The sequence below is a fragment of the Eutrema salsugineum genome, unplaced genomic scaffold (genome assembly GCF_000478725.1).
Source record: "Eutrema salsugineum unplaced genomic scaffold, Eutsalg1_0 scaffold_22, whole genome shotgun sequence".
In the NCBI taxonomy this organism is placed as follows: Eukaryota; Viridiplantae; Streptophyta; class Magnoliopsida; order Brassicales; family Brassicaceae; genus Eutrema; species Eutrema salsugineum.
In genome coordinates, this window is record NW_006256812.1 from 912,163 (window position 1) to 937,181 (window position 25,019).

Genomic DNA, 25,019 nt, shown 5'->3' on the forward strand with positions numbered 1-25,019 from the left:
GATCCTTAATTTCCCATTTCTTCTTCATTATAACACATTTTACCACAAAAATATATTTCTCCTTCTCTCTTTCTCTGAAGCATCCATGGAAGCTCCTCCACCTTCAAGTGATCCATTCAAGTTCCTCAACATTTCACTTAATTCAGATGGGTCTCTGACCAGACACCGTGATTTCCCCAAATTGCCCCCGACGGAGCAATCCAAAGACATCCCTTTAAACCCAAACAACAAAACATTTATCCGAATCTTCAAACCCCGGAATATTTCGCGGGAAACCAAACTCCCAATACTCATTTACTTCCACGGCGGCGGATTTATCCTCTACGGCGCCGCCTCCGCTCCTTTCCACGAATCATGCAGCAAGATGGCTGATCGTCTTCAAACCCTGATCCTCTCTGTCGACTACCGTCTAGCTCCAGAACACCGTCTCCCGGCGGCGTACAACGACGCCGTCGAAGCAGTCTTATGGCTCCGGGATCAAGCTCGCGGCGCAATCAACGGCGGTGATTGCGACACGTGGTTGAAAGACGGCGTAGATTTCTCCAAATGCTTCGTGATGGGTTCGAGCTCTGGAGGATCGTCTACAGCGTAGCGTTGCGTGTTGTGGACACGGATCTCTCTCCGGTTAAGATCCAAGGGCTGATAATGAACCAAGCTTTCTTCGGTGGCGTTGAGCCGTCGGATTCCGAGTTACGTCTTAAAGACGATCGAATCTGCCCGTTAACAGCGACTCACTTGCTATGGTCGCTTTGTTTACCCGACGGTGTAGATCGCGACCACGTGTACAGTAACCCGATCAAGAGCAGTGGGCCCCAAGAAAAGGATAAAATGGGACGCTTTCCGTCGACTCTGATTAACGGTTACGGTGGGGATCCGTTGGTGGATCGGCAAAAACACGTGGCGGAAATGCTGAAGGCGCGTGGGGTGCACGTGGAGACGAGGTTCGATGAAGATGGGTTTCATGCGTGTGAGTTGTTTGATGCGAACAAAGCCAAGGCTTTATACGACACCGTTGAGGCTTTTATGAAGAGTTGTTCATTCACTGCTCCACCGTCCAACATGTAGTGTTACTCCGTTCTAATAATAAATGTCTTATTATGAATTGTAATCAATTATCTCAGCGATTGTTATATAATCCATAACCGGGGGAATAATAATGGTGAACGTAACCTAATGATTCGCATTCTGCTACAGTTTTAATTATGTGCTGTTCAAAATGGATCGGATGTTCGAGTGCCGCTTAACGCTTAAACACTTGGAATCATTCATAGGTGAACTGTCTATGCTTATCAAAATTTCAAATTATGATTTCGGCCAGTAAAAAAAGAGGGGTCAAGAATCGAAAATATTACACTTACAATTTACAAAGCAAAATACATGTTTTGCTAAAGCATCAGCCAAACAACGGCATTACGAGGAATGGAAAAGCATGGAGTAGACATATAGAATTAAAGAGAGAGGCAGTAGCTCTGGTTTCAATTATCAAATTATGATTAGTGCGATTTACACAGTTGTTTAATTAGGATATTGCATTAAGGAGATACATGCAATTTTTAGGATATCAAATTAAAAAGCATGCATTAGACATATAGAATTAAGGAGATACATGCAATTTTTAATCAAACTATTACCATGCAACTATAAGTTTTATAGAGGAGCGAATATAATAAACTTGGAAATTTTGACCGTATTTATGCTACTAATTCCATCTAATTTAGTTTTGAGGGATATGTTTCCCATTCAAATGCACAAATCATTTTATATACTGATTCCTCATTTAGACAAAATTATCAAATCATTGTTGAATTGGTCAATGACGTTAAACTGAGCAAAAGCATGACCACAAATTAATCCGTGCATTCATCCTAATCACACACAAAAAAAGAACAAACAAAAAACAAAAAACTCCAAACATTTCTTCCTAATCAAAGTTTACCGTAATTAATCTCCTCTTAATCACGTAATTAAAAAATAAAACCATGTCACGTGTCTCTCGTCCCGCATTTGATCCGTACAAACACCTCAACATCTCAATCAACCCCGATGGCTCTTGCACGCGCCACTTCGTCTTTCCGATGGTCAATCCCGACCCGGACCCATCGCCGGGAAAGCTCACCGCCTCCAAAGACGTCACCATCAACCACGAAACCGGCGTGACCGTACGGATTTTCCGACCAACAAATATCCCTTCCAACGATAACGCCGTCGCTCGTCTCCCAATCATCCTCCATCTCCACGGCTCTGGTTGGATCCTTTACCCAGCCACTTCCCCCGCGAACAACCGTGGTTGCTCTCAGATGGCGAGCGAGTTAACGGTGATCATCGTCTCCGTTAACTACCGTTTAGCTCCTGAGCATAGACTCCCAGCTCAATACGACGACGCATTAGACGCTCTGCTTTGGGTCAAACAACAAGCCGTTGACCCAACTAACGGCGAGCCTTGGCTTAGAGACTACGCCGATTTCTCGAGGTGCTACATCTGCGGTTCGAGTAACGGCGCTAACATCGGTTTCCAATTAGCGCTCAGATCGTTAGACCACGATTTAACGCCGTTAAAAATAGACGGATGCGTGTTTTACCAACCGTTTTTCGGCGGGAAAACGAGGACGAAATCGGAGCTGGTGAACTTCGCCGATCCGCTGATGCCGGTTCCGGCGATTGACGCCTTGTGGGAACTAACTTTGCCGGAAGGAGTTGATCGGGATCACAGGTACTGTAATCCGATGGGTTATTTGCCGCAGAAGGAGAAAGTGGGGCGTTTGGGACGGTGTTTGGTGATCGGATACGGCGGAGACACGGCGGTTGATTGGCAACAAGAATTTGTGACTTTGCTGGTTAAGTCTGGGGTTAGGGTTGAAGCAAGATTTGACGATGCCGGCTTCCATGCAATCGAGCTCGTTGATCCACGTCGAGCCGTCGCTCTTCTTAATATGATCAGAGACTTTATTAATTAATTATTCAATCCAAAGTTCCATTCGTCGCGAGTCGTCACTCGTTAGTTTTTCTCTTCTTCATACATACATATAGCAATTACATAGAGATATTGTCTCATCAAATATTGGCATACTTGAAATTGTATATTTTTAAGTGAACATTGACGTCTTCGCTTAAATAATGTCACTATTCCATAATTCTGTTATTTGACATTGTTAATTACAAAAATTTCACCATTCCATTCAACTTTTTCTATCGTTTTCTATTTATTTTTATTAAATACTCTATTCAGTAAACAGTGTATTGAGACCAAATTGCCTATATGGAAGAAAATAATCTCATATTAGGTATATTTATTGCCAGATAATCCGCACGAATAACTCTATTAATTATTGCAACGTGTATAATTATTAAAACTTGGGTTTAGTTAAACCTAGTTCAATTTTAAGTACAACTTGTGATACAGATTTAGAAATCCTAAACATCGGACGGTGAAGAAGATATTATATGCGTGGGGTCATACCTTGACTATCTTAAAAGGCACACACACGAACGATCGAGTCATTGTTCTACATTGAAAGATCTTCCGACTTCCCGAAGTGTCGCAAAAAAAGTGTTCCACTTCGCTCAAAACATCTTTCCCTCTCTCTCTCTCTCTCGCCTCCATGGCGGACGGTGGTGCTGACTCTCCAGCTCCACCATCGGAAAACGGCGGAGAATTTCTACTGTCGCTTTTGCACAGAAGACCTTACCAGCAGAACAACAACAACAACAACAACAATCCTTTGACCAGATCAGCCGGTCCCCAGCATCAGTCGTTCGCTCTCGATCCGGCCATTGCAGCCGTTGGCCCCACCGTGAATGCTTTTCCTCCGTCGAATTGGTCCTCGAACGGTCGTGATCGACCCGGTACACATGCTTCTCCCTGGGCACCTCCTCCTAATCACTCGCCCAATTTGTTAGGGTTTTCTCAATTTCCGCTTAACCCTTTTCCTGCGAACCAATTCGACGGTAATCAAAGAGTATCAGCAGAAGATGCTTATAGATTAGGGTTGACTGGAGCTGGAATTCAGTCGATGGTGCAGCAGCAGCAGCCGCCGCCGCCGCAAAAGCTTGTTTTTGGTTCTTTCTCCGGAGATGCTGCTCAGAGCCTTAATGGGTTACTCAACGGGAACTTGAAGCTCGATTCCAATATTGGTTCTGCCAATCATCATCCCCGATCCGTTGGCCCGAATCCTAATTCGGATCCAAACTTGTCTCACGATTTCCATGAACACAACAGCAGAAGAGGAAACTGGGGTCCTATTGGGAGTAACGGCAGGGGCTCCAAGTCTACTCTTCCTCCTCCTCCTCCTCCTGGATTCTCGAGTAACCAACGAGGTTGGGATATGGATTTAGGAAGTAAAGGGATGGGTAGTTTCCAGGGGAATAATCATGATAAAGAAAAAGGCGAGCATTCTAATTTATGGGATCATAAAAGTGTTGATTTTATTGCTGAGGTTGATAGATTAAGGAGATTATCTATCCAGAATGAGGGCAGATTCGATCTTAGTCAACAGATTGATCAACCAGGACCACCTATGGGTACAAATCTATATTCTGTTTCAGCAGCTGATGCTGAGGATTCCATTTCGATGCTGAATAAAGAAGCTCGTGGTGGTGGAGTTGGACGTAAAGAGGAATTGGGGCAGTTCAGTAAAGGAAAGAGGGAGGGCAATGGGGAGTGTGGCCCTGGTGATGACGACATTGAGGGTTTTGGGGAAGATATTGTTGAGTCTTTATTGCTTGAAGATGAAACTGACGATAAGAATGCCAAAGATGGGAAGAATAATAGCCGGACTTCTCGCGAAAAGGTATATTTCAGTTTTTTCTAGGGTCAGCTTGTGATCTTGTATACAGTAGTTGAAATCACCAGTTCTATTTGAGCACTAACGACTCATTGGAAATATTTCCAAATTAAGAAATGATGCTTTTTCTTGAGGTTAGGAAGATGATCTAAGTGGGGGTTTTGTTTTCAGGAATCGAGAATGGACACTCGGGGTCAGCGCCTGCTTCGTCAAAGCTCAAGAATTCATAGATGGAGGTATATGGCATGTCGATATGACATCCACATGTATGATGCTCCTTTCATCGCAGTGTACGAGTCTCTTATTCCTGCAGAAGAGGAATTAGAGAAGCAGAAACAGCTAATGGCCCGGCTAGAGCATTTAGTTGGCAAAGAATGGCCTCATGCAAAGCTTTATCTGTACGGTTCTTGTGCTAACTCTTTTGGTTTCCCAAAGAGTGACATCGATGTTTGCCTTGCAATCGAAGATGATGATATCAACAAATCTGAGATGTTGTTAAAGCTGGCGGATATTTTGGAATCAGATAATCTCCAAAACGTGCAGGTGAAATAAATGCTTTTGCTAATACAAAGAAAAATGTTGATCAAGTGCTTAATACTTCTTTTTCTGGCTATTGAATCTTATTGCTATATTTTTGTGTAGGCACTGACACGAGCTAGGGTTCCTATAGTTAAACTTATGGATCCGGTTACTGGCATATCTTGTGATATCTGCATCAACAATGTGTTGGCTGTTGTGAACACAAAGCTCCTGCGAGATTATGCTCGGATAGATGGACGTTTAAGGCAGTTGGCTTTCATTGTGAAACATTGGGCAAAATCAAGAAGGGTTAATGAAACTTATCAAGGAACACTTTCCAGCTACGCGTAAGCTCTCTTAAAGACTTCTAAATGTAGTAACTTTCGATTGCACAAAACTAAATAATAAAAAGAGTTCTTTCTTATATATATGATGAAACTCTTACAGGTATGTTTTGATGTGCATTCATTTCTTACAACAGCGTAGGCCGCCAATTCTTCCTTGCTTACAGGTGTGTATACTAATAATATCTGTATGTGTAATGTTATGAATGTTGTTCTTTTATTGAAAAAGGCTTTTCCTCTGTGCAGAAAATGGAGCCGACATACTTAGTTCGGGTAGATAATATCCGTTGCGCATACTTTGATAATGTTGAAACACTCGGCAGATCGAGTAACAAGGAGACCATAGCTGAGCTGGTGTGGGGATTTTTCAGTTACTGGGCATACGGTCACGACTATGCGAACACCGTTGTATCTGTCCGCACCGGTTCCATACTTGGGTAAAAAAATCAAAACACTCTAATCTTCTACTTTATGTGAAGCAATCTCAGAGATGAAAAAATGAAATCAATATGTGTTGGTTGCAGGAAGCGAGAGAAGAACTGGACCAGAAGGGTGGGGAACGATAGGCACCTGATATGCATAGAGGATCCGTTTGAGACGAGCCATGATCTGGGTCGAGTCGTGGATAAGTTTAGTATCCGAGTGTTGAGAGAAGAGTTCGAACGAGCTGCAGAGGTTATGCATGAAGATCCTAACCCATCTGCCAAGCTTTTCGAACCATATCTCCCTGGTGATAATAATGGCCAAGCCCACAATTAGCTTTGAAAAGATTGAATCTGAATTCGTGTGGCTTGTATATATTCATGGTTAGGTTCGCTCTCTCCGTTTCTTTTTTTGGGTGTTTTGGATTCTTGCTTGTGACCCAACAAAGAAGTAAGTCTTTTATGTTGAAGCGTAATGGGTTGATTAAACATATCTCATCTTGTGTGACCAGAAAAAAAAAATATTATATATATATATATTGTTAAGTGAAATTCATTAAAAAGAAAATAAAGTGTTTTATCAGATTGATTAATAAACCTGTCTTTTATTGTGTGACCAAGGGAAAAAAAAACGCTAAATGAAATTTGGAACAAAAATAAATAAGTTAATATAGTTGGAATAATATTATTTATCATAATGCAAACAAAAAGAAAAATGGCTGTGTTGAAATCCTTTGGAGTCTCCGGCTCTCCGCTTCGTCTTCCGGAATTCTCTCGGCGAATCTAAGTCTCCGCCAATATCGCCATCGTCTTCGTGGTATCTCTGGTTGCATAGGAAGCATCAGATTCAGATGTAGGTAGAAGAATGAGCAATATTCCTAATTTGTGGGTTTCAAGGTTAAATCTAAGCAAGAAGCCAAAAAACCATCTGTTTCATATCGTTAGTGCACATAGATTTACGATGGATGGCAGCTTAATAGTGATAGGTTAGCTTGGAAAGCATTGTTAATGTTGAGAAGGAAATGGTGAGCCACTTTTTGAGTTGGATAAAACACTGGAAACTCTTGAAAATTTTGTTCGGCATTAATGTACATAACTTTCATTTTACATTCTCCAATAATCCTCTTTTAACTCCTGTCAATTTCATCATCGTCCAATAAGCTATTTTTTTTTTAATGTAATTCCTCACTTTTTTTTTGTATTACGTTTCTTGCGCCTTGAAAGAAGCTTAGATATCGTGTTAATCGCGATGAAAAGTGTATATCGTGTATTTATTTTGAAGTACCACCGTAAATATCGTACTATGTTCAAAAGTTGTGCGGATCCTTTTTAGCTTTAAAGTTGCCGCTATTTTTCATCGTTTTTGCATTTTGTGCAGATGGTTTGTGTTTTACGTGTTTCGACTAGCGACTAAGTTAGATTTCTCAATTAATATGATATTGTCCGTTTTGGGTTCAACTAGTAAAATCCTCAACTAGCAAAGTCCGCACGGATTTGGATTTGGTTTTTGGTTCCTTCCCATAAAGCTCAACAATCTCCCCCTCAAACCAAAAAACCCTATAACTCTTGATCTCTAACCTACAACGATATTTAGTATTATCTTGTACTTCTTAATCGCAAAGTAATATTGAAGGTTTCTTTCCTACACCGAACATTCAATCCTATTTCTCCAAATCCACTTTTTCTTAGCTACCAGTACTGAGCCCGTACGGATTTAGTAGTTTTAGAACATTATTTATAGTATAATATAAACAACTTTGGATTGATTCCCAACAGATCGTTTGGTCTTTAGCGTTTATAGACACGATTTTAGCTAACACACCTATACAAATATCTATTACACGCATCTATGCAAATTACATTTCCTATTATCAACATACGTTCCTATTATCAACATGCGTTTTTACGCTATCTATATCTATGCATATATCACTCGCTATCTTATATACATATATGCATATATCCTCAAATCCATCTAAACACATCCTATTATCAACATGCCTATATGCCTATACACCCTATACATACCATCTATGCCTATACACCCTATCTATCCTCACACCCTATACATACATATATGCATATATGAATCCCCACACCTTATACATACATCTTTACACATGCGTATCTACGCTATCTATGCCTGTGCATGTGTACTCTGATACTCACACCCTATATACATACACACACTCATCTATACAGCCTATACATACATCTATGCATATATCACTCACACATACATACATCTATCCACGTGTTTATGATCTATTTTAACATCATACACACATAATACATCTCGTCAACGTCATAGGGCTGGCAAGGATGAAGGAGAAGATGGAAACTCTGGAATCTGGGCACAATCTCAGCATCTCTTCTATCGCTGCAAAATTGATGAAAATCAATCTTGGTTACAATCTTGGTACATTCATATTACATATTCATCCAAACATCAAACAAAAAAGTTCAGACCAAACTCGTTCTTTCTATTATTTCATAAAAATTAAAGAAACCGTTCTATTTTTCTTAGACAGAACAACTAAACGTACATAGATTGACTGACATAGAGAGCGAAAAAGGAGGAACATGTAATATAACTCGTATTCCTAAGCTTTAATTGGAAGGGCATATATGGCTAAATATCAGTTTATTAAAAGAAACACATCAATGAAATCAAGACAGCAAGATGTAACAAAAAAAAAAGAGTTTTTAAAACAGAGCTTCTGAAATGTTTGTGTAACTCCATAAAACAAATGTTTAAAAGATGACGAAAACGGGAATATAAAGCGACTACAAGAATATTAAAGCTGGAGACAAAAATATATAGACAGCAACTCAGCAAGATATAACAAAAAATAAAGAGTCTTTAAAACAGATTAAAGAAACACACATCAATGAAATGTTTTTAAAACAGAGTTTTTCAAAACAAAAAAAAAGAGTTTTTAACAACAATAAAGAGTCTTTAAAACAGATTAAAGAAACACATCAATGAAATGTTTTTAAAACAGAGTTTTTAGCAACAAAAAAAAGAGTTTTTAAAACAGAGTTTCTGAAATGTTTGTGCAACTCCATAAAACAAATGTTTAAAAGATGACGAACACGAGAATGTAAAGCGACTACAAGAATATGAAAGCTGGAGACAAAAATAGACAGCAAGATATAATAAAAAAAAGTCTTTAAAACAGATTAAAGAAACACATCAATGAAATCAAGACATCAAGATATAACAAAAAAAAAAGAGTTTTAAAACAGAGCTTCTGAAATGTTTGTGTAACTCCATAAAACAAATGTTTAAAAGATGACGAACACGGGAATTCAAAGCGACTACAAAAATATTATAAAGCTGGAGAAACTACAGGAATTAGACCAGAGTGATACCTTGTAAAAAGATGAGGTTATGTTTGCTGCTCTCGCTTTAATGAGAAACAGAGCAAGTTTGAGTGAGAACTTAAGTGGAGGAAAAGAACTAAGAGTGTAAAAATATACTGAGTGAACTGAGTGAAGAAATGAGAAACAGAGAAAGTTTTAGTGAGAACTCAAGTGGAGGAATATAACTAAAAGAGAGTAAAAATAAACTGAGTGAATTGAGCGAAGAAGGATTACCCAAGAACCGAGTACTTATAGAGCATTGTGTTTATTTTTTCAATAAAATAAATTTCAAACGGTCGAAAAATATTACCGTTCCACAACGTTCATATTTTCCTACTCTCAAGTCAAATCAAAACGTTGGACCATTACGAGAAACAAGGGATTAGTAAAACGCACGCGCGTCTCAAATAAATTAGTGATTCATTTATCTTTGCTATTATTTTGATTATATATTTCCTTATTCTTAAGAGTATTTGAAATTTCTTCCATTGCTTTATCATTCTTGACGGATGACTTTTACTTCTATCCTCTTTATCACAAGCATTATTAATTGACCCACAATAATTACTGTACATACAAGTTTGTATATTTGTTTAATAATAGAAAATTGGCGGGATGAGTTTATAAACTGTTGTTTTTGGTTCTTTATGACAGAAAAATGGTTAACAAAAAAGTAGGGGTATTTTTACTAAACCATTAGAGCAGACCAGATCCCAAGATACATAACATGTCTAAACAAAGTTTGAAATGCGAACAACCATAAAATTCATGTGTTTCTTCCCTTGTGCGCACACACCTAAAAATCTCACTTAACGAGATACAGAAACCTCCTCCTCCTAGTAGATTGCCACATCCAGATAATCACCAATCTACAAAAAGATGAATAATTGCAGTTATAACTCTACTTGGGCAAAAGATTTATCAAAAAAATTTACCATTATCTTCTCAGGGTGTAACTCTTACCTCGAAATCAAGGTCAGCGAGAGTTTTACTGTCGTCTGGTTGTTTTCGGTTTGGATAAGACATCGTCTGACCAACCTATATCAATTAACAAAAACAATCACAAGATCAGTATCTTCTCATGGATTCTTGGATTCATAAGCAAATATCACAAAGAACAAGTAAAGATTGAATCCGAAAGCACCAAACTAATATACACTTCATAGTGACTAGCTATAGTGTTATAAAATCATAAGCATGAAAAGATGAGTGAAGTCATGCTTATGATTTTAACATGTTTCATAAAATAACAAAAGACAAGGTCGAACTAGTATAAACACACTGGCGATAGAACTCTGAATATGATTGGTAGCTAAATGTGCGACTAAGAGATGTGGGGAAGCACACAGAAACACTAGAATGCTTCAATGATCATCTGTGGTTATGGTTATATCCTATCATATTAAGATTGGGAAGGAAAGTATCTCACCTGTCTCACGGCAAAGCGACCGTTCTTGAGTGGATAAACAAACGCAAAAGATAATCTTGCATCCCTTCTCCTAGCTGCTACAGAAACTTCTTTGACCTGAAATGAAAACGCGATATTACTCAGTGGTTTTTGTCGAATCATTCCCTTTGTATGGCCTAAAAAGATGTCAATTTTTAATCAGCAGCTAGACAAAAGTGAGGCCTTTAGCTGAAATCTATCTCGTTTCAAACATGTACTGATATACACTATAAAATCTCTAACGCAAGCAGCTTGATGGTAACATCCTGTCTCTCAATTACATACCAATTCTGTTAACTCGCGGAGACTGGCATCTTTCCATGTGTAGATTTGAACTTCATCCTTCGGTTCTTTGCCTCTAACAGCATAATCTTCCTTGCTATGATGACCACCAGTCTGCAAAAAACTCCAGTTACTCCTAATTTGCAGTATAATTCAGAAAGAACCACACGCACAAATAAAAAAGGAACAAATGGCACATCAATGGCATTCATGACCATGACAGAAACAAACATCGACAATGCACTCGTAAAATCAAAGGAAAGAAGAAAGCCATTGCTTTTCGAGAACTTAGTAGAATACAACAATACTCTGAAACCACACGACAACAGCAGCCAAAAGGATCAAACAACGACAATCGATCACCAAACGCAACAGGGTTTATGTGACTTCTGATCAATTTAAAATTATCTACAATTTAGACAAGAAAAAGGGAACAAAATCGAAGAAGTCCGTACCTTGGTGAAAACACGAAGAAGCAGGGGACATGTCTGCAAAGAAAAAGAGATCAGTGAGTGCAGATAAAACAATTAGAAACCGAGAGATTGCCTTCCGAATAGAAAGAGGTAAAACCCTAGAATTAAAGTTAGAAGACTTTTCACCGATAAGCGCATATGAATCGAACACAAACCTTTTCACGATCAACAGGTTCGGATTTTGAGCGAGGAGGATGGTTAGCGCCTCTCGGCGGAGGCGGCAATGGCCTCCCACCACCTTGTCTTCTCGCTGCTTCAGCCATCTCTCTCTTCTCTGTATCAAGAAATCTCTCCGATGAAGGTAATGTCGCAGGTCGTAATCGGATTGCTTTAAGCCCATATTAATTGCCTTTTGGACATGATATTGGGCCTTTTAATAAGATTTCTTTGTCAAGGGCCTTTTTATTTACATAAACTTAAAATGATAAAGGCTTGAGGCTTTTTCTTCTTTTTTTTTTTTATTATAAGGGTTGAGTTGTTGATTAGCATTTAATTATGGCTCATTAGCTCCGACGTAGGCATATCATTTTTCAAACTAGAAACAAAAATACATATGGATGTGTACGAATTTTTACTACACAAACATGTCTTCTTCTTTTCTGATAAAAAGAAATATAATTATTTATTATTTATTTTGTTTTCCTTGATTATCTTATCCTCAATATTGAAACACACACATCGAATAGCTAACATAAACAATATGGGGAAAACATATAAAAATCCACATTTAATGCATAATAACTTCAAACGCCCTCTTAGGATCCCAAAACAACAATAGATATATGCTGTTGGTACCAATTCCTTTTGCTTCACTTTTAATTAGAAAAATTATAGAAAATAAGAAGAATAAAAAATTATGAAAAGAAGAAAATGGGGTCATTGAATTTTGATTTGTCAAGAGCGTAGCATTCAGACGTTAAGGCGCAATGACCCCACACCTCACATGAATATGCAGTGCCATTTCCACGAGAATGTGAGGGTATTACTTTTTAACAAAGAGATATTGGTAAAGAAGAAAATAAAAAGGGAGGGGAAAAAAAAGTAGAGATATTACTATAAAGTGAAAAGTATGAAATTATAAAGACTACCCGATCTTCATTGCTTCCCTTTCCGTATTTGGAATGCCCCTAACCACCACCACAACCTCCTCCCTCACTTCTTTATAAAAATAATCAAATAAATTTAATACTCACTATTTCTTGTTTCTATTTGAAAATATCTGTAAAGTAATGTGGTCTATAATACTTTCTGTTTTTTAAAAGAAAATACTAAATAGTAGAATGCTGTAACTTTGTGTACCATTTTCTATGAAACTCTTCCGAACAAAAATGGTTTTATGTCATCAGCGTACGACTTTTTCCTTATTTATTTTCATGGATTGGACACAACAAGGATGGTTTGGTCAGTGTCCGATCTAGTTATTGATTTTTGTTTCGCATGTATATTCCAGTTCTTTTTTAAATGTAGAAAATATATATAGTCCAGTGAAAAGCAATTATTTCTTTGCAAATATAGTCACAAGCTGGCGTTTTCTATAAGAAATCCTAATATTTAAAACAGATATGTTACTTTTGCAGTAGGCAATGCATTTTTTTTTTTGGACAAAAGCAATGCATGTTTCTATTATGATTCGAATATATAATGTTAAATGTTAGACTAAACTACTCGATTACAGCTCATGGTAGATCAATACATATATGTTTTAACCTCTCTCTCTATATATATATATCAACTTATGTGTTTTATGATCAAAGATGTAAAAATAAAGAAAATAGTTTGCTATTCCTCTAACAAATGAGCGGTATTCGTCAAATAATTAAATTTAATAGAAGTGAAAAGCTTTTTATTGCATTGATACAACTTTAACTGTGAACCTCGGACGAAAGCGATAATATTTAACATGTAGAGATGATGAGGTCAGAGTATTTTTTTTCTTCGTATGACCACAAGAGACTGGTCGTCGACTGACATATCAAATGATTTCATGTGTCAATTACCGTATTAAGTTATTAGTCGAGAGCGTCTTCAACAACAACAACAAAAAACTACCAGTTGAGAAAAAAGAATTAGAAAAAAAATATACAAGTTAAAAACCAAAATTTAATTAATTCCCTTACCGTTACGATGAATTAAATTGGAAACAAAAACATGAATATTTTGTTTAAAAATAATCCTTCAGCCAATAGCATCTAAAGTTTAAATAAAATATGTAGTTGCCTACATATTGAATCCATGTATGCGTACAGAAACAAAATTCGAATCATTGCCAGTGAAAAAAATAGCGTGAGTTACGTATAGACATTTTTTACCAAGCATCTTACTATTTTTTACCAAATATGTGAGACCTCCAAGAACAATGATGAAATTTCTGCACTCGTTTTGACCAATTAAATTTCAAAAAAATAGTAAATACTAATCAGCATTAGTTTCACACGTAATCACTAATCAGCTTCTTTCAATTTTAGGTTATGTTGACATTTTAAATGAATTCACGGTTATTTTATCAAGGAATATATTTTTACGGAAATTAAGAGATCATTGCATCACCATAATAGACAAACCATTTTGTCTGTTTAATTATAATTATATTTACTTAAATAGTAATCATTTTTAAAAAAATACAACTAGTAATCATGGATATGAGCCATAAGAATTGACAAAATGAACTCATTTGAATTTGAAATACCGACCTCTTTGAAAAAATAAAATAAGAAATCTAATAACTGAAAAGAGAAAACAATGGAAATTTCTAATGGTCCGACTTTTACAAGCAGTTTTCCATTCTAAGGTATCAAGCTATAATTACGAGGACAGAGTTACCAGTTTGTTGCATCAGAATTGACGCCATTTAATTGTTTATTTACCTCTATTTTATTTTACAACAATAACAAAATATCTCATTTCTTGGTATCACACATAACATACTTAGGACAGTCGAAAAAACGAAGATTGATTGATAAAAAGATATTTAGTTATTGACCATATTAACCCAACAACAAGGATGTAAGTAAATAAAAAAAGTATTTACATATTACCAAAAAAAAAAACACGTTATCGTGTACGATACACATAGTCCGTTGATCTGTACTTAAAAGGTTAGCAGTTCTTAAGACGAAGAAGAAAATAAGAATATAAAAAAAGGAGAGAGAAATATGGGAAGAGGGAGAGTGGAGATGAAGAGGATAGAGAACAAAATCAATAGACAAGTGACCTTCTCAAAAAGAAGAAACGGTTTGTTGAAGAAAGCTTATGAGCTCTCTGTTCTCTGCGATGCTGAAGTTGCTCTCATCGTCTTTTCTAGCCGTGGCAAGCTCTACGAGTTCGGTAGTGTTGGGTATAGTATTTATGCTCCGTCGTACGATCTTCGTTTACATTCGATAAAGTTAGGTTTTCTTATAGAATTGAATTAAATTGGTTCCTTTATTTCTAGCTATATCGTACGAATCAAGAATCTGATCAACTTTTTTTTTATCTTGTGGGTATTCTTAAAGGTTGTGTCTTTTATCCTAAGGTAACTAGGGTTCATGGTTATATCATCTCTCTCTCTCTCGGATCCATTATTATAAGCAAATGGGTCCGTCCGTACGCTTTAATTAATTTGTTGTATGATTTATATTTTAATTTGAATTCCTTTGATTATTTAGTCTGAAAGATGTCAAAATCCAAATGGGGTTTATTTTTTAAATTAAAAGAACGACATTAGGGTTTCTTTCTTTACTAAGATCTATCTAGAGTTTACGAAGAATTTTTATACATAATTGTGCCAATTATCTCTCCTGTAATAACCTTTTTCTATTAAATTTGCAGAGTTGAAAGAACAATTGAACGGTATCATCGTTGCTACAACTGTTCCGTGGGCAATAATAGACCTGAAGAGTCTACCCAGGCATGTCTATATATGTACTTCCGTTTATACAATAAATGATTCTGATTAAATATATGATTATCTTCCTTCAAATTCTCTTGTTACTATATATGCATTTAATTATAAAATCTATATGGTGCAGAACTGGTGTCAAGAGGTGACAAAGCTTAAATCCAAATACGAATCTCTTGTTCGCACTAATAGGTCTAGTAATAGTTTTATAAACCCTTTAAATTATATGGTAATTATCATCTTCTGCTTTTTTTGTTTTGTTTTGGGTCTAAATTATCATCTTCTGTTGATTGCTATATTAAGGCATTTGCTTGGAGAAGATCTTGGAGAAATGAGTGTGAAGGAACTGCAAGCGCTCGAGAGACAGCTCGAAGCCGCTCTTACCGCGACTCGACAGCGCAAGGTTGTATGATATATAAACTGGTCTTGTTTCATTTCCAATCATATGTTTGTTTACCAACAAAAAATGTATATCGCTAACCATAATTTAATATAATATGTATATATATATATATATATATATATGCAGACACAAGTTATGATGGAAGAAATGGAAGATCTTCGGAAAAAGGCAAGTTCTACTAAATATAACATACCAAATTGATACACATATGTACATATTCATCAATCTGCTGTTGAAATGGCAGGAGAGGCAACTCGGAGACATAAACAAACAACTCAAGATAAAGGTTTTCACTTTAGATCACACAAAAAAAAAAAAAAATGTAGAAATATATATTGTTTATATCTAAATACTTCTGCGTGACAATAGTTTGAGACCGAAGGCCATGCTTTCAAGACATTTCAAGACTTATGGCCAAGTTCGTTGGCATCAGTGGCCGGCGATCCTAACAATTCTGAATTTCCGGTTCAGTCTTCTCATCCTAATTCAATGGATTGCAATACTGAGCCATTTTTACAAATAGGGTATACAGTTTATCATTTTGTCTTCGTTTTGGTAAAATGGATAGAAGTTATTTTGATTAAAAGACTAGTTTGGTATTTGAATTAGGTTCCAACAACAACAACAGTACTACGTGCAAGGTGAAGGGTCTTCGGTATCAAAGAGGAATGTGGCTTGTGAGACCAATTTCGTCCAAGGTTGGGTTCTTTGACCTTTGTTGACTAGACCACGATACCACGGTCTGGCCAATTTCATCTCTAAAGTATGAAAGAAAAAAATATTGTATTTTTTTAAAAAGGAAAAAGAAAAAAAAAATCATGTTCTAGATTTTTGTCATATTGCCGTGCGATATATAATTTCCAGCTCGTGTGAACCTATTCGCATGTATTGGACTCTTTAAATAATTCTCAACGTGATCTAATTTTTTTTAGGTTTACTGACACTCATTTTCAGCGAACTATAAACAACTGCCTTTTTGTGTGCAACCTATATATACATTATACATACCATGTGTTTATATGATGAATTATGATGATATAATAAATTTAATGAAATAAATAGATTTTCATTGGTCGACATTAATTAACGAAATAAATAGATGAATGAACATTTTTTTTTAATTATTTGAAATTTCCCATTATTCATGCCCATCATCGTAGAATATCATAGTTTTTTTTTTGGTTAAAGTAGAATATCATAGTTCATCATCATATAACAATAACACCATGTGTAATAGATATAATATGACGAAATATTATATCCTAAAATTAATGAAATAAATAGATCAATGGGCATTAATAAAATTCTCGGATATTTCCTTTATGAACGGAGTTCTTAAAAAAAATTGCGATGTTAGACCATGTTTATTACAGAGACCCACATAGATTTCTTAAATATTACTTAAGTAGTATTGTTTAGTTAAGAGACCTATTAAGAAATGTTGATTAATATAGAATACATTAGAAAAACTAGGGAAAGAGGAAAAAAAATTGGGAAAAGGAAATGAAAAGAAAAAAAGGAAAGAGAATTGTAAATTTAGGACACATTTTGCATACAATTGTCCTTATAAGACTTTTTGGACTTTTGTCACTTTTAGACTTAAGTACCCTTTAATTAATGTTGAAATTAATTTAAGAAATTTGAATTTAATGTCTCGTTTTTTAAAAAAAAAATTGAAAATACCAAAAATGGAAATAAATTAATTACCGAAATTCAATTATGGAAAGTTTTAAATTTTTAAAAATTATTTTCCACAATATGTAGAAGACGTATTCTAATTCTACGATTTTTTAGAATATGTTTTCTACATATTCTTCTACAATCTACGAAACATAGAATTGGTATTCTATATGTTCTTCTTCATTCTGTTAGTCGTATAGAATATGTATTCTACAAACTCTTTAGAGTTCTACAACTACTAGAATACTTGTTCTACATTTTTTACTACATTCTACATTTTAATAGAATGTGAATTCTAGCAATCATTCTTTGTTCTATGTAATATAGAATATGTATTCTAGTAAATCGTTACAGAATCTGAGAAAATCTAGGATTCATATGCTTATCCATCCAACTGAATATTTTCAAAATATTCACTTTTCTTTTTTTGAATTTTTTTTTTATATTTTTCTAATTTTGAGATTAAGTATTAAAACCGTTATAATAAAATCGAATAATGTGCTGAGCAACAATGGATTTTTATCGCTTTCCATTAACTCAAACCTCCGAGTTCGAGACCTCTTGTCTTCTTCTATTTTTTTTTTTTTTGCTTTTTCTGCACTTGCTTCATTTGCTTGCCAAATTGGATTGTTTTTATAAAAATTGGCATAATTTTTGATCGCACCGTTAGAATTACCTCAAACCACTTTCAAATGAAAGCTAGTCCATTTATATATTTGGTGTCTAAATTTGAGATTGATCCATCAGTGGAAACTCCTTCAAAGATAGCCAAACTTCTGATGTGTGATATGTATCTTCATAAAATAAAGTAGTTGAAATATTTTTTGCTGTTTCTTTTGTTGTTGTGGAGACGAGAATTTTTTTTTATCTTTTGTTAGTTTTTTTTATTTTTAATTGTTTTATATTTAAAGTGAATATCAAAATATTTTTTTAAAAAATACTAGAATGAAATTTTAAGGGTAATTTTGGATTTTAATAAAAGTAAATATTAGAGAGACAATGTCTAAAAAGGACAAATGGTTTGGGAAATTGTCCTAAATTTCTAATTATTTCAAAAAAAAATTGGGTCATCAAAACACAATCCAATCATGGCCCACCACGTACTTACTAAGAAACGCCATGTACAATGCCATTTTTGTTTTTTTTTTGGGCCCAAAAAATCTTAGAAATCCACTAAAAAATGCCCGATAAACATGCTTTTGGTCGGTGAATTTTTTAATAAAAAAAAACAAAAAAAATCAGTAAGGTGAATCGTAACTAATTATGAGCGAATCATAAAATGCCACGTAGTATCCTTGAAATAATCCGCAATGATGTAGCGGGACCCATATTGTTGAGGAGCTCCTCTAGTTTGTTTGGCAAACGGACCTCACTGATCTGTCTTTTCCAAAAGCCTTCGTAGTACTGATTTTTAGTTTTTGACGAGAAAAGTTTTTCTTTTATGTAATCCCCCTAATTACTTCTGTTTAATGGGCTACTATCGCAAAGCAAGCCCTTTTTATTAGTAGGCCGGCCCTAATCTCTCTTGGAAGCAAATGATGTATATACGTGTATATTCAGGCTGACTAGGCCGATACTACTTTTTTCGTAGATTATACGTTTTTTTTTTTTTAACGCTGAGAGTATTATCTCTATATTATTACAATTTCGAAACATACAAAACGGACGGAAAACAATGTGTATTAGTGTATATCAACGGATCTTCCAAATGAAACGAGTCTCTCTCTTTTTTGTGCAAATATGAAACGGGTCTAAAAATATGAATTTCAATGTTTTTTTGAAGTTGGAATTTTGATCTAGGGGGAGTGCTCTAAATTAAGTTGTCTTTGGAAGACTATGGTTCCAAAAAATTTCTAAAAAATAAAACAAATTCTCGAAAATTAGTTTTTTTTTTCCACCGAGGCATCTTCCTTATCCTGTTATCTTACTCCATGAGACTAATCTTCTGTAGAAGTGGATTCTATTGTCTTACTCCATGTTTATTGCCACACGTAAAAACTGATCTAACATGTTTTTCTTTTTGTAGCAAAAGAATTTTAAGTTAAATTGCCTGTTGGAAGGACTTTGAGGAAACAGAGGCTCTGAATGAACAACATGGATTGAGACTGTTCGTCCGTTCAAAGTCCGCATTTGATTGGAGGTAGAGAAACGAATAGAAAAAAAGGTGTTAAGGCTAGCTGAAAGAGAACTTATGGCGGCGCAGATTATTAGTAGAGGCGGGTAAAGAGAACGCTAGCCGCAAGAGATTGTCTAGTTGAAGTCAGTTTTTTCTAGGTGTGTTAATTAATGCTTGGGACTAACTATAAGGACAAAATGTGGTTCTTCTTTTTGTGTGTGTAAATGCTCTGGACTAGGGAGACAACGCTATAAAAACTCTTTCAGCCCAACAATATATATATTCATTATTATATACTAGTTTTTTCTTTCTATTGTGCTAAAGTAGTTGATATAACTTTCAACCAATAAGTTATTTATAGGTATTGTGAAAAAGGCTAAATTGATACATCAAAACAAAATTGACAATGAACAATAAACATAATTCGATTCTACAGAGGCAAGTGTAAGAACATAGATGCATAACACAGGCAGTTCAGTTTTAACAGAACATGGTGAAGAAGAGAGTGAGAGAGAAAAAAAGACAGCAAGAGAAGCAGCTTTAGAGTTTTGTTACATGTCCTTATACACTCACCGCTAAACTTGTTTTTACTAAGTTTTTTTTTTTTTTTGATGTGGTTGTTGGAAGAGTAGTTTCTTCACTTTCTTGTAGAACAAGGTAACCCAATGAATAATTGTGTCTCTACTTCAGAACTTGGACTACTCTCTTCGTCACCTCTTCCACTTTCTTGATTCTTATTCGACCAAACTTCGATTTCATGAGATCCCCACTGCAATAAAAAAAATTATTATTATTAATATATAGACACATACAAAATTAATACATGCAAAGAAAATATATAGAACAACACACGGACGAACCAATTAGAAGAACTACTATAAAGACTGCCTTAACCGAATAACCCAAATAATAAAAGAACAAAACTTTTACTACTATCTTAACGGAATAAATAAAAGGAATTTGCAACCCTAACTTGAGGCCCGTAGGAGAAATTGGTTTAAAGAATATATTGTACCTTTTCAGTGAGCTTCTCGTTTTCCGCAGCTAGAGCTTTCTCCTGCAAAGTTTTTTTATTCCAATTGTAAAAAGCAAGCACAAGAAGATTATTAATTAAGTTGGAATATTCTACCCATATATACGCTCATCAAAACTACTTTACCTTTTGCTTGAGCTGCTCAATTTGTTCCTTAAATACTTGAGTCTGATAGAAAAGAGCAAATAAGTTAGAATTATGGGTGCTTTTACGAGATAATTCCAAGAAAAATAATGTAGGGACATATAATATACATATATACCTTTCTTGCTCGAATGCATTTGACACTTTTCTCAAGTTGTTGCTCAATTTGCTGCAGCTCCTCAATCGAGCATGATCCTATGCCTTCTCCCAAGAGTTTACTAAACAACAACAACGCTCTATACGATCAAACTCTTACTACATGATTTATATTCGAGTGTATTATGTGTCTGTATTGGATCACAAACCGTTTGGAAGCTTCAAGTTGTTCGATTTTCTTCATCATGTTTGCTGCTTCATGTTTCAAATGCTGTTGGTTATATCACATATTAAAATGTTATTGCATGTGATTATTTTCAATATGTGACTTAATAAAAGTGACATTGAGATACCGATATGTGACATTGAGATTATATACAGACTATGATTATTACTTCTTAAACCATTTCAATTTTGTACTACAGTTAATATATTAAAAATTCGGTACGCAAGATCATAATTAACCTGCATATTTTCCTCAGAAACCGGTTTGCTGCTGATTCGATCCTTGGTATGCCTCAGATAACGATCTATCGTATCTTGCATACTATTAAAAACATTAAAATAAACATATTAAGTTAGCACAGTGTAAGAAACCAACTCAATTGTTGCCTAACTCAAAAACAGACAATATATGAACATCAAAATATTTCTTAACCGAAGTAATATCAAAACTGTAAGGACATAACTTGGAAAGTCGAGTACTTTTTTGTTTTTTCCCCCCATTTTGGAAACCAAAAACATTTGAGCTATTTTCTTTATATTTAAGTAGGTTGAGAGAAAGAAGTACTTTCCCAAATGATCAAAATGTCTGAACTAAACATCTGATCAAAAGCTGGCTTTTTCCACTTACAGAAGTAATGATATATCAAAAGTAAGTTTGGTTTCCCATCTACCTAACAGTACCAGATACTTCTTCCTCATTCTCAAAACAATCTACATTTAGCTTCTGGCTTGAGTTCCGATGTAAAACCAGGTTAAGAAACAAAAAGGAATGAAATGTGCAATATAATTGAACTAAATTAGGAATGAGCATGAAATGAAGCATGAGTGATGAAACAACTTCCTAATCATCAGTTAGAGCAACCTATTTTTCTTAATGAAATAACAAAACAAAGATTAATTTAACCAGATTGTGTATCATCTCAAACCAAAAAGAATGCTAATTGCAACATAAATATGATCTTTTGAATGGACCCAAGAAAGAGGAAATTCAATACAAAACTCAACGAGTTATACGTGTGTGTGACCATCTAGATGATCTTATATATAACAAGTGCACAGTGCCTGTCAGAGAGTTCGTTTGATAAAATTTTTAAATAGCTTTTATCATAACTTCAGACACTAAATGAGAGAGAGAGAGATACATCTCAGACGATTAAACAAGATGATGTACTTGATTCTACTTTAATAATAGCCCTAAAATTGTAGAAACCAAGAAAATTATTTAAAACCACCTTCTCTAAGCAAACGTCGTCAAAGAGAAGTGGTTCCATAAACAGCCAACAATTCCAAATAGAAACCAAGGGATATAAAAATTAAAATAATATTAGAGAGATTAATGAGATATCTTTCTCTCTCTCTCTTTCTCGTTCTCTCTGTAGAGGATTTATTAAAAAGAGAAAGAAAGAAAAAAAGGAACGTACTTGGAGCTGGCGAATTCATAAAGTTTTCCCTTAGGAGAGAAGATGATCAGAGAAACTTCAGCATCACAAAGCACTGAGAGCTCAAAGGCTTTCTTCAACAAACCATTCCTTCGCTTAGAGAAAGTCACTTGTCTGCTTGTTGCATTCTCTATTCGCTTCATCTGAGTTTTTCCCCTCACCATATCTAACTTCTTGTTTAATTTCCCTTCACAGGAAAAAAAAAATATATATGATCATCAATGGTGCAACCACCTCAATAAGAAGATTAGTCATACACATATAACAACCCATTCGTATATACGAATCAAAGGGAGTAGCTTTCAAAAAAAAAAAAAAAATTAAAAAGGAGGTGATCGAAATAAGACTTTTTATTTTCCTGGTTTTTTTTTTTGGGTGGGAAGAGACTGATGAAGTCAACGAGGGATGAAGATGATTGAGTACCCAAAAAGCAAAACAATCTAAATTACGAATTTATATAGCTGATCTCTAAGTTTGTGACATGGATTGCTTGAATATGAATGAAAGATGCAACCTTCACTTTTATTTTGTTTTTTGGGGGTTAATTCAAAGATGCAACCTTTCATGAGATTTAGGCGAAACAAAACAAAAACCGAGAAACAAAACATCAAATCGAACAAAATGAAAGTAAACCCATCTAATGTTTTAGATCAATCAAACTAATCGAAGACTACAAAGCAAAAAAAAAAAAATTCAAAATATCATGAAAAAGAGATCTTACCGACGGCCAAAAGGGTTAAAAGAGGAATACCTATTTAAGAAGCTTGTGGAGAAGAAGAAGAAGAAGGCAAACACAAAAGGAAACTAAGAAGCACGATTGTGTATAGATATATAGATAGAAGAGACTATATGATTTATTAATGGAGGGCGATGAGAGAAGAAGATGATCAAACTTGATTCTCTGCGAAAGGAAGGACCTTTTTATGGAAGTAGCAAAAGGAGTAGCTTTCCTCGTTTCATCTATTTGTGTGTAATAAAAGAAACAAAAGACAAAACTCACACTCTCTCGTCTCTTCTCTCTCTCTCTCTCTCTGCTTTCTCCTTAAAAAGATCCTCTTCTCGTTGTAGTTATGGTAATGGTGCGGAACAAAATTTTCTTTTCTTTCTTAGAGAAAGATTTAAAAGACATTAAAATAATAGCAAAAAAAGGAGGAGCAAATAGCCAAATAGTAATATGTGTCGCAAATATGATGGTCGCTTGAAACCTCATCTTTACTTATTTTGGAAAAAAGCCTTAAGAACGCCCAAAAATAGCATATTTTGATACATATGGAAATATTTACATACACATCATTTTCCCCTTCAAAAATATCTAGATTGATGGAATTGGCTGTCAAATTATTTAATATATAAATTTATAAAGAAAAATCTTTTTGTTTAAGTGTGGACACAAATACTCTCTCGTACTACCTATAGGCCCCACATGTAATTAATCTGAAAATAAGGATATCAAATATTTAGTTCTAATATAACCGGTAAAAATTGGATGTTTTACAATCCGTTAATATGTATGTAATTTGCACTTATTAGTCCATGTTGTCTTTAAATCCAGAACCAGCTTTTAAATATATTTACGACGTGTCCAAAGTTCATCCTTAACTTTGGGAATTATTTAATTATTTTTAACATGATAAGATTTTGGGATTTATTGATAACGCAACTAAATATCATACTCAAAATATTACTTTTTTTGGTTTAATGTGTGTTTATATGTGTGTTTATTTCCCCTTTCAACAAATACGTTTATCTCACTCCAACAAAAAGCTCTATTGTTGTGCCAATAGTTCGAATGTTAAACACGTTTACAAAGTTTTTGTGAAAATTACGTGTTTTAAGTTTTATACGGAATCTTACAGCTCTGCTTGGATGATTAGTAACTTGCTATGGCAGTTCTATTGTTTGACAATTGACATGGATGGTATTTTTAATTCACAAAATCACATACGCAAGATACAGTTTCACGGTTTTCACCATTGACCCTAAGTTACCACCGATCAAATAATTGGAGTTTCAAAGACAATGAGGCAATGGCGTGTAGTAGCGATGTGTCTAATTATGAGGCATTTGCAAAATTTTGTCGCTCGGACAATATTTTCCTACAGTCATAAACTTTTCTAAACGCAACTTTTTTTTGTCGCTTCAAATTTTATTAAAAGTTCTGAACTCTGAAGGATACAAACCCGGTTAAAAAAATTAAAACCTCCGGTAGTTAGAAAAGTTGCCAGAAAACAGACTAAAACCCAGAAATTCTTACGAGAACGACATAAGTCTATATATAGAGTAGATAATGGAAACGAAAATTAAAAACCAACAAAAAACCTGTGAACGGAGATATTGAATTGAGAGATACAAGTACCATAAAAACCAATATT

At 35.0% G+C, this 25,019-nt stretch overlaps 6 protein-coding genes across 8 annotated transcripts; 4 read left to right on the top strand and 2 right to left on the bottom strand.

Moving 5' to 3' along the window:
* Positions 1 to 85: 85 nt before the first annotated feature.
* Positions 86 to 1,065, top strand: LOC18015450 (probable carboxylesterase 8). The gene is given in 2 exon segments (XM_024155122.1): positions 86 to 575; positions 578 to 1,065. Coding segments are annotated over 2 exon segments (978 nt in total).
* Positions 1,066 to 1,979: 914 nt separating this feature from the next.
* On the top strand, positions 1,980 to 2,996 carry LOC18015451 (probable carboxylesterase 9). Its single transcript, XM_006397677.2, has one exon. The coding sequence runs from the start codon at positions 1,980 to 1,982 to the stop codon at positions 2,952 to 2,954; it is 975 nt and encodes a 324-aa protein (XP_006397740.1). The 3' UTR covers positions 2,955 to 2,996.
* A 500-nt stretch (positions 2,997 to 3,496) lies between these two features.
* Positions 3,497 to 6,536, top strand: LOC18015418 (UTP:RNA uridylyltransferase 1). The gene is made up of 6 exons (XM_006397678.2): positions 3,497 to 4,787; positions 4,953 to 5,324; positions 5,424 to 5,647; positions 5,748 to 5,811; positions 5,891 to 6,081; positions 6,169 to 6,536. Exons 1-6 carry the CDS (start codon positions 3,600 to 3,602, stop codon positions 6,401 to 6,403), a joined length of 2,274 nt encoding a protein of 757 aa, XP_006397741.1. The 5' UTR covers positions 3,497 to 3,599; the 3' UTR covers positions 6,404 to 6,536.
* Positions 6,537 to 10,094: 3,558 nt separating this feature from the next.
* LOC18015419 (histone deacetylase complex subunit SAP18) lies at positions 10,095 to 11,970 on the bottom strand. The gene is made up of 6 exons (XM_006397679.2): positions 11,790 to 11,970; positions 11,617 to 11,649; positions 11,165 to 11,275; positions 10,862 to 10,957; positions 10,396 to 10,470; positions 10,095 to 10,301 (listed from the first exon to the last, which is right to left on the bottom strand). Exons 1-6 carry the CDS (start codon positions 11,895 to 11,897, stop codon positions 10,269 to 10,271), a joined length of 456 nt encoding a protein of 151 aa, XP_006397742.1. The 5' UTR covers positions 11,898 to 11,970; the 3' UTR covers positions 10,095 to 10,268.
* Positions 11,971 to 14,758: 2,788 nt separating this feature from the next.
* On the top strand, positions 14,759 to 16,853 carry LOC18015420 (agamous-like MADS-box protein AGL6). The gene is made up of 8 exons (XM_006397680.2): positions 14,759 to 14,968; positions 15,442 to 15,520; positions 15,642 to 15,703; positions 15,815 to 15,914; positions 16,041 to 16,082; positions 16,159 to 16,200; positions 16,284 to 16,438; positions 16,524 to 16,853. The coding sequence occupies exons 1-8, from the start codon at positions 14,787 to 14,789 to the stop codon at positions 16,624 to 16,626; spliced, it is 765 nt and encodes a 254-aa protein (XP_006397743.1). The 5' UTR covers positions 14,759 to 14,786; the 3' UTR covers positions 16,627 to 16,853.
* Positions 16,854 to 20,091: 3,238 nt separating this feature from the next.
* LOC18015421 (MADS-box protein SOC1) lies at positions 20,092 to 23,848 on the bottom strand. Of its 3 annotated transcripts, none has more exons than XM_024155061.1 (8): positions 23,648 to 23,848; positions 22,630 to 22,834; positions 21,449 to 21,530; positions 21,193 to 21,254; positions 21,006 to 21,105; positions 20,870 to 20,911; positions 20,726 to 20,767; positions 20,092 to 20,479 (listed from the first exon to the last, which is right to left on the bottom strand). In XM_024155061.1, the coding sequence occupies exons 2-8, from the start codon at positions 22,809 to 22,811 to the stop codon at positions 20,348 to 20,350; spliced, it is 642 nt and encodes a 213-aa protein (XP_024010829.1). In that variant the 5' UTR covers positions 22,812 to 22,834; positions 23,648 to 23,848; the 3' UTR covers positions 20,092 to 20,347. The 3 variants fall into 3 exon arrangements, with proteins under 3 accessions (XP_024010829.1, XP_006397745.1, XP_006397744.1); XM_006397682.2 differs by having other exon boundaries at positions 23,369 to 23,848; XM_006397681.2 differs by having other exon boundaries at positions 23,399 to 23,846.
* Between the last annotated feature and the right edge of the window lie 1,171 nt (positions 23,849 to 25,019).

Excerpts from the sequence above, each read along its gene's own strand:
- LOC18015451 (XM_006397677.2), top strand. The coding sequence starts at position 1,980 with ATGTCACGTGTCTCTCGTCCCGCATTTGATCCGTACAAACACCTCAAC.
- LOC18015418 (XM_006397678.2), top strand. The coding sequence starts at position 3,600 with ATGGCGGACGGTGGTGCTGACTCTCCAGCTCCACCATCGGAAAACGGC. Across the intron at positions 5,648-5,747 it reads GGAACACTTTCCAGCTACGC|GTATGTTTTGATGTGCATTC; the intron begins GTAAGCTCTCTT and ends AAACTCTTACAG. Across the intron at positions 5,812-5,890 it reads CAATTCTTCCTTGCTTACAG|AAAATGGAGCCGACATACTT; the intron begins GTGTGTATACTA and ends TCCTCTGTGCAG.
- LOC18015420 (XM_006397680.2), top strand. The coding sequence starts at position 14,787 with ATGGGAAGAGGGAGAGTGGAGATGAAGAGGATAGAGAACAAAATCAAT. Across the intron at positions 15,704-15,814 it reads TCTCTTGTTCGCACTAATAG|GCATTTGCTTGGAGAAGATC; the intron begins GTCTAGTAATAG and ends TGCTATATTAAG. Across the intron at positions 16,083-16,158 it reads TGGAAGATCTTCGGAAAAAG|GAGAGGCAACTCGGAGACAT; the intron begins GCAAGTTCTACT and ends TTGAAATGGCAG.
- LOC18015419 (XM_006397679.2), bottom strand. The coding sequence starts at position 11,897 with ATGGCTGAAGCAGCGAGAAGACAAGGTGGTGGGAGGCCATTGCCGCCT. Across the intron at positions 10,958-11,164 it reads TCCGCGAGTTAACAGAATTG|GTCAAAGAAGTTTCTGTAGC; the intron begins GTATGTAATTGA and ends TTTTCATTTCAG. Across the intron at positions 10,471-10,861 it reads GTCGCTTTGCCGTGAGACAG|GTTGGTCAGACGATGTCTTA; the intron begins GTGAGATACTTT and ends TAATTGATATAG.
- LOC18015421 (XM_024155061.1), bottom strand. The coding sequence starts at position 22,811 with ATGGTGAGGGGAAAAACTCAGATGAAGCGAATAGAGAATGCAACAAGC. Across the intron at positions 21,255-21,448 it reads TTTCTGAGGAAAATATGCAG|CATTTGAAACATGAAGCAGC; the intron begins GTTAATTATGAT and ends TATAACCAACAG. Across the intron at positions 20,912-21,005 it reads AATGCATTCGAGCAAGAAAG|ACTCAAGTATTTAAGGAACA; the intron begins GTATATATGTAT and ends CTTTTCTATCAG.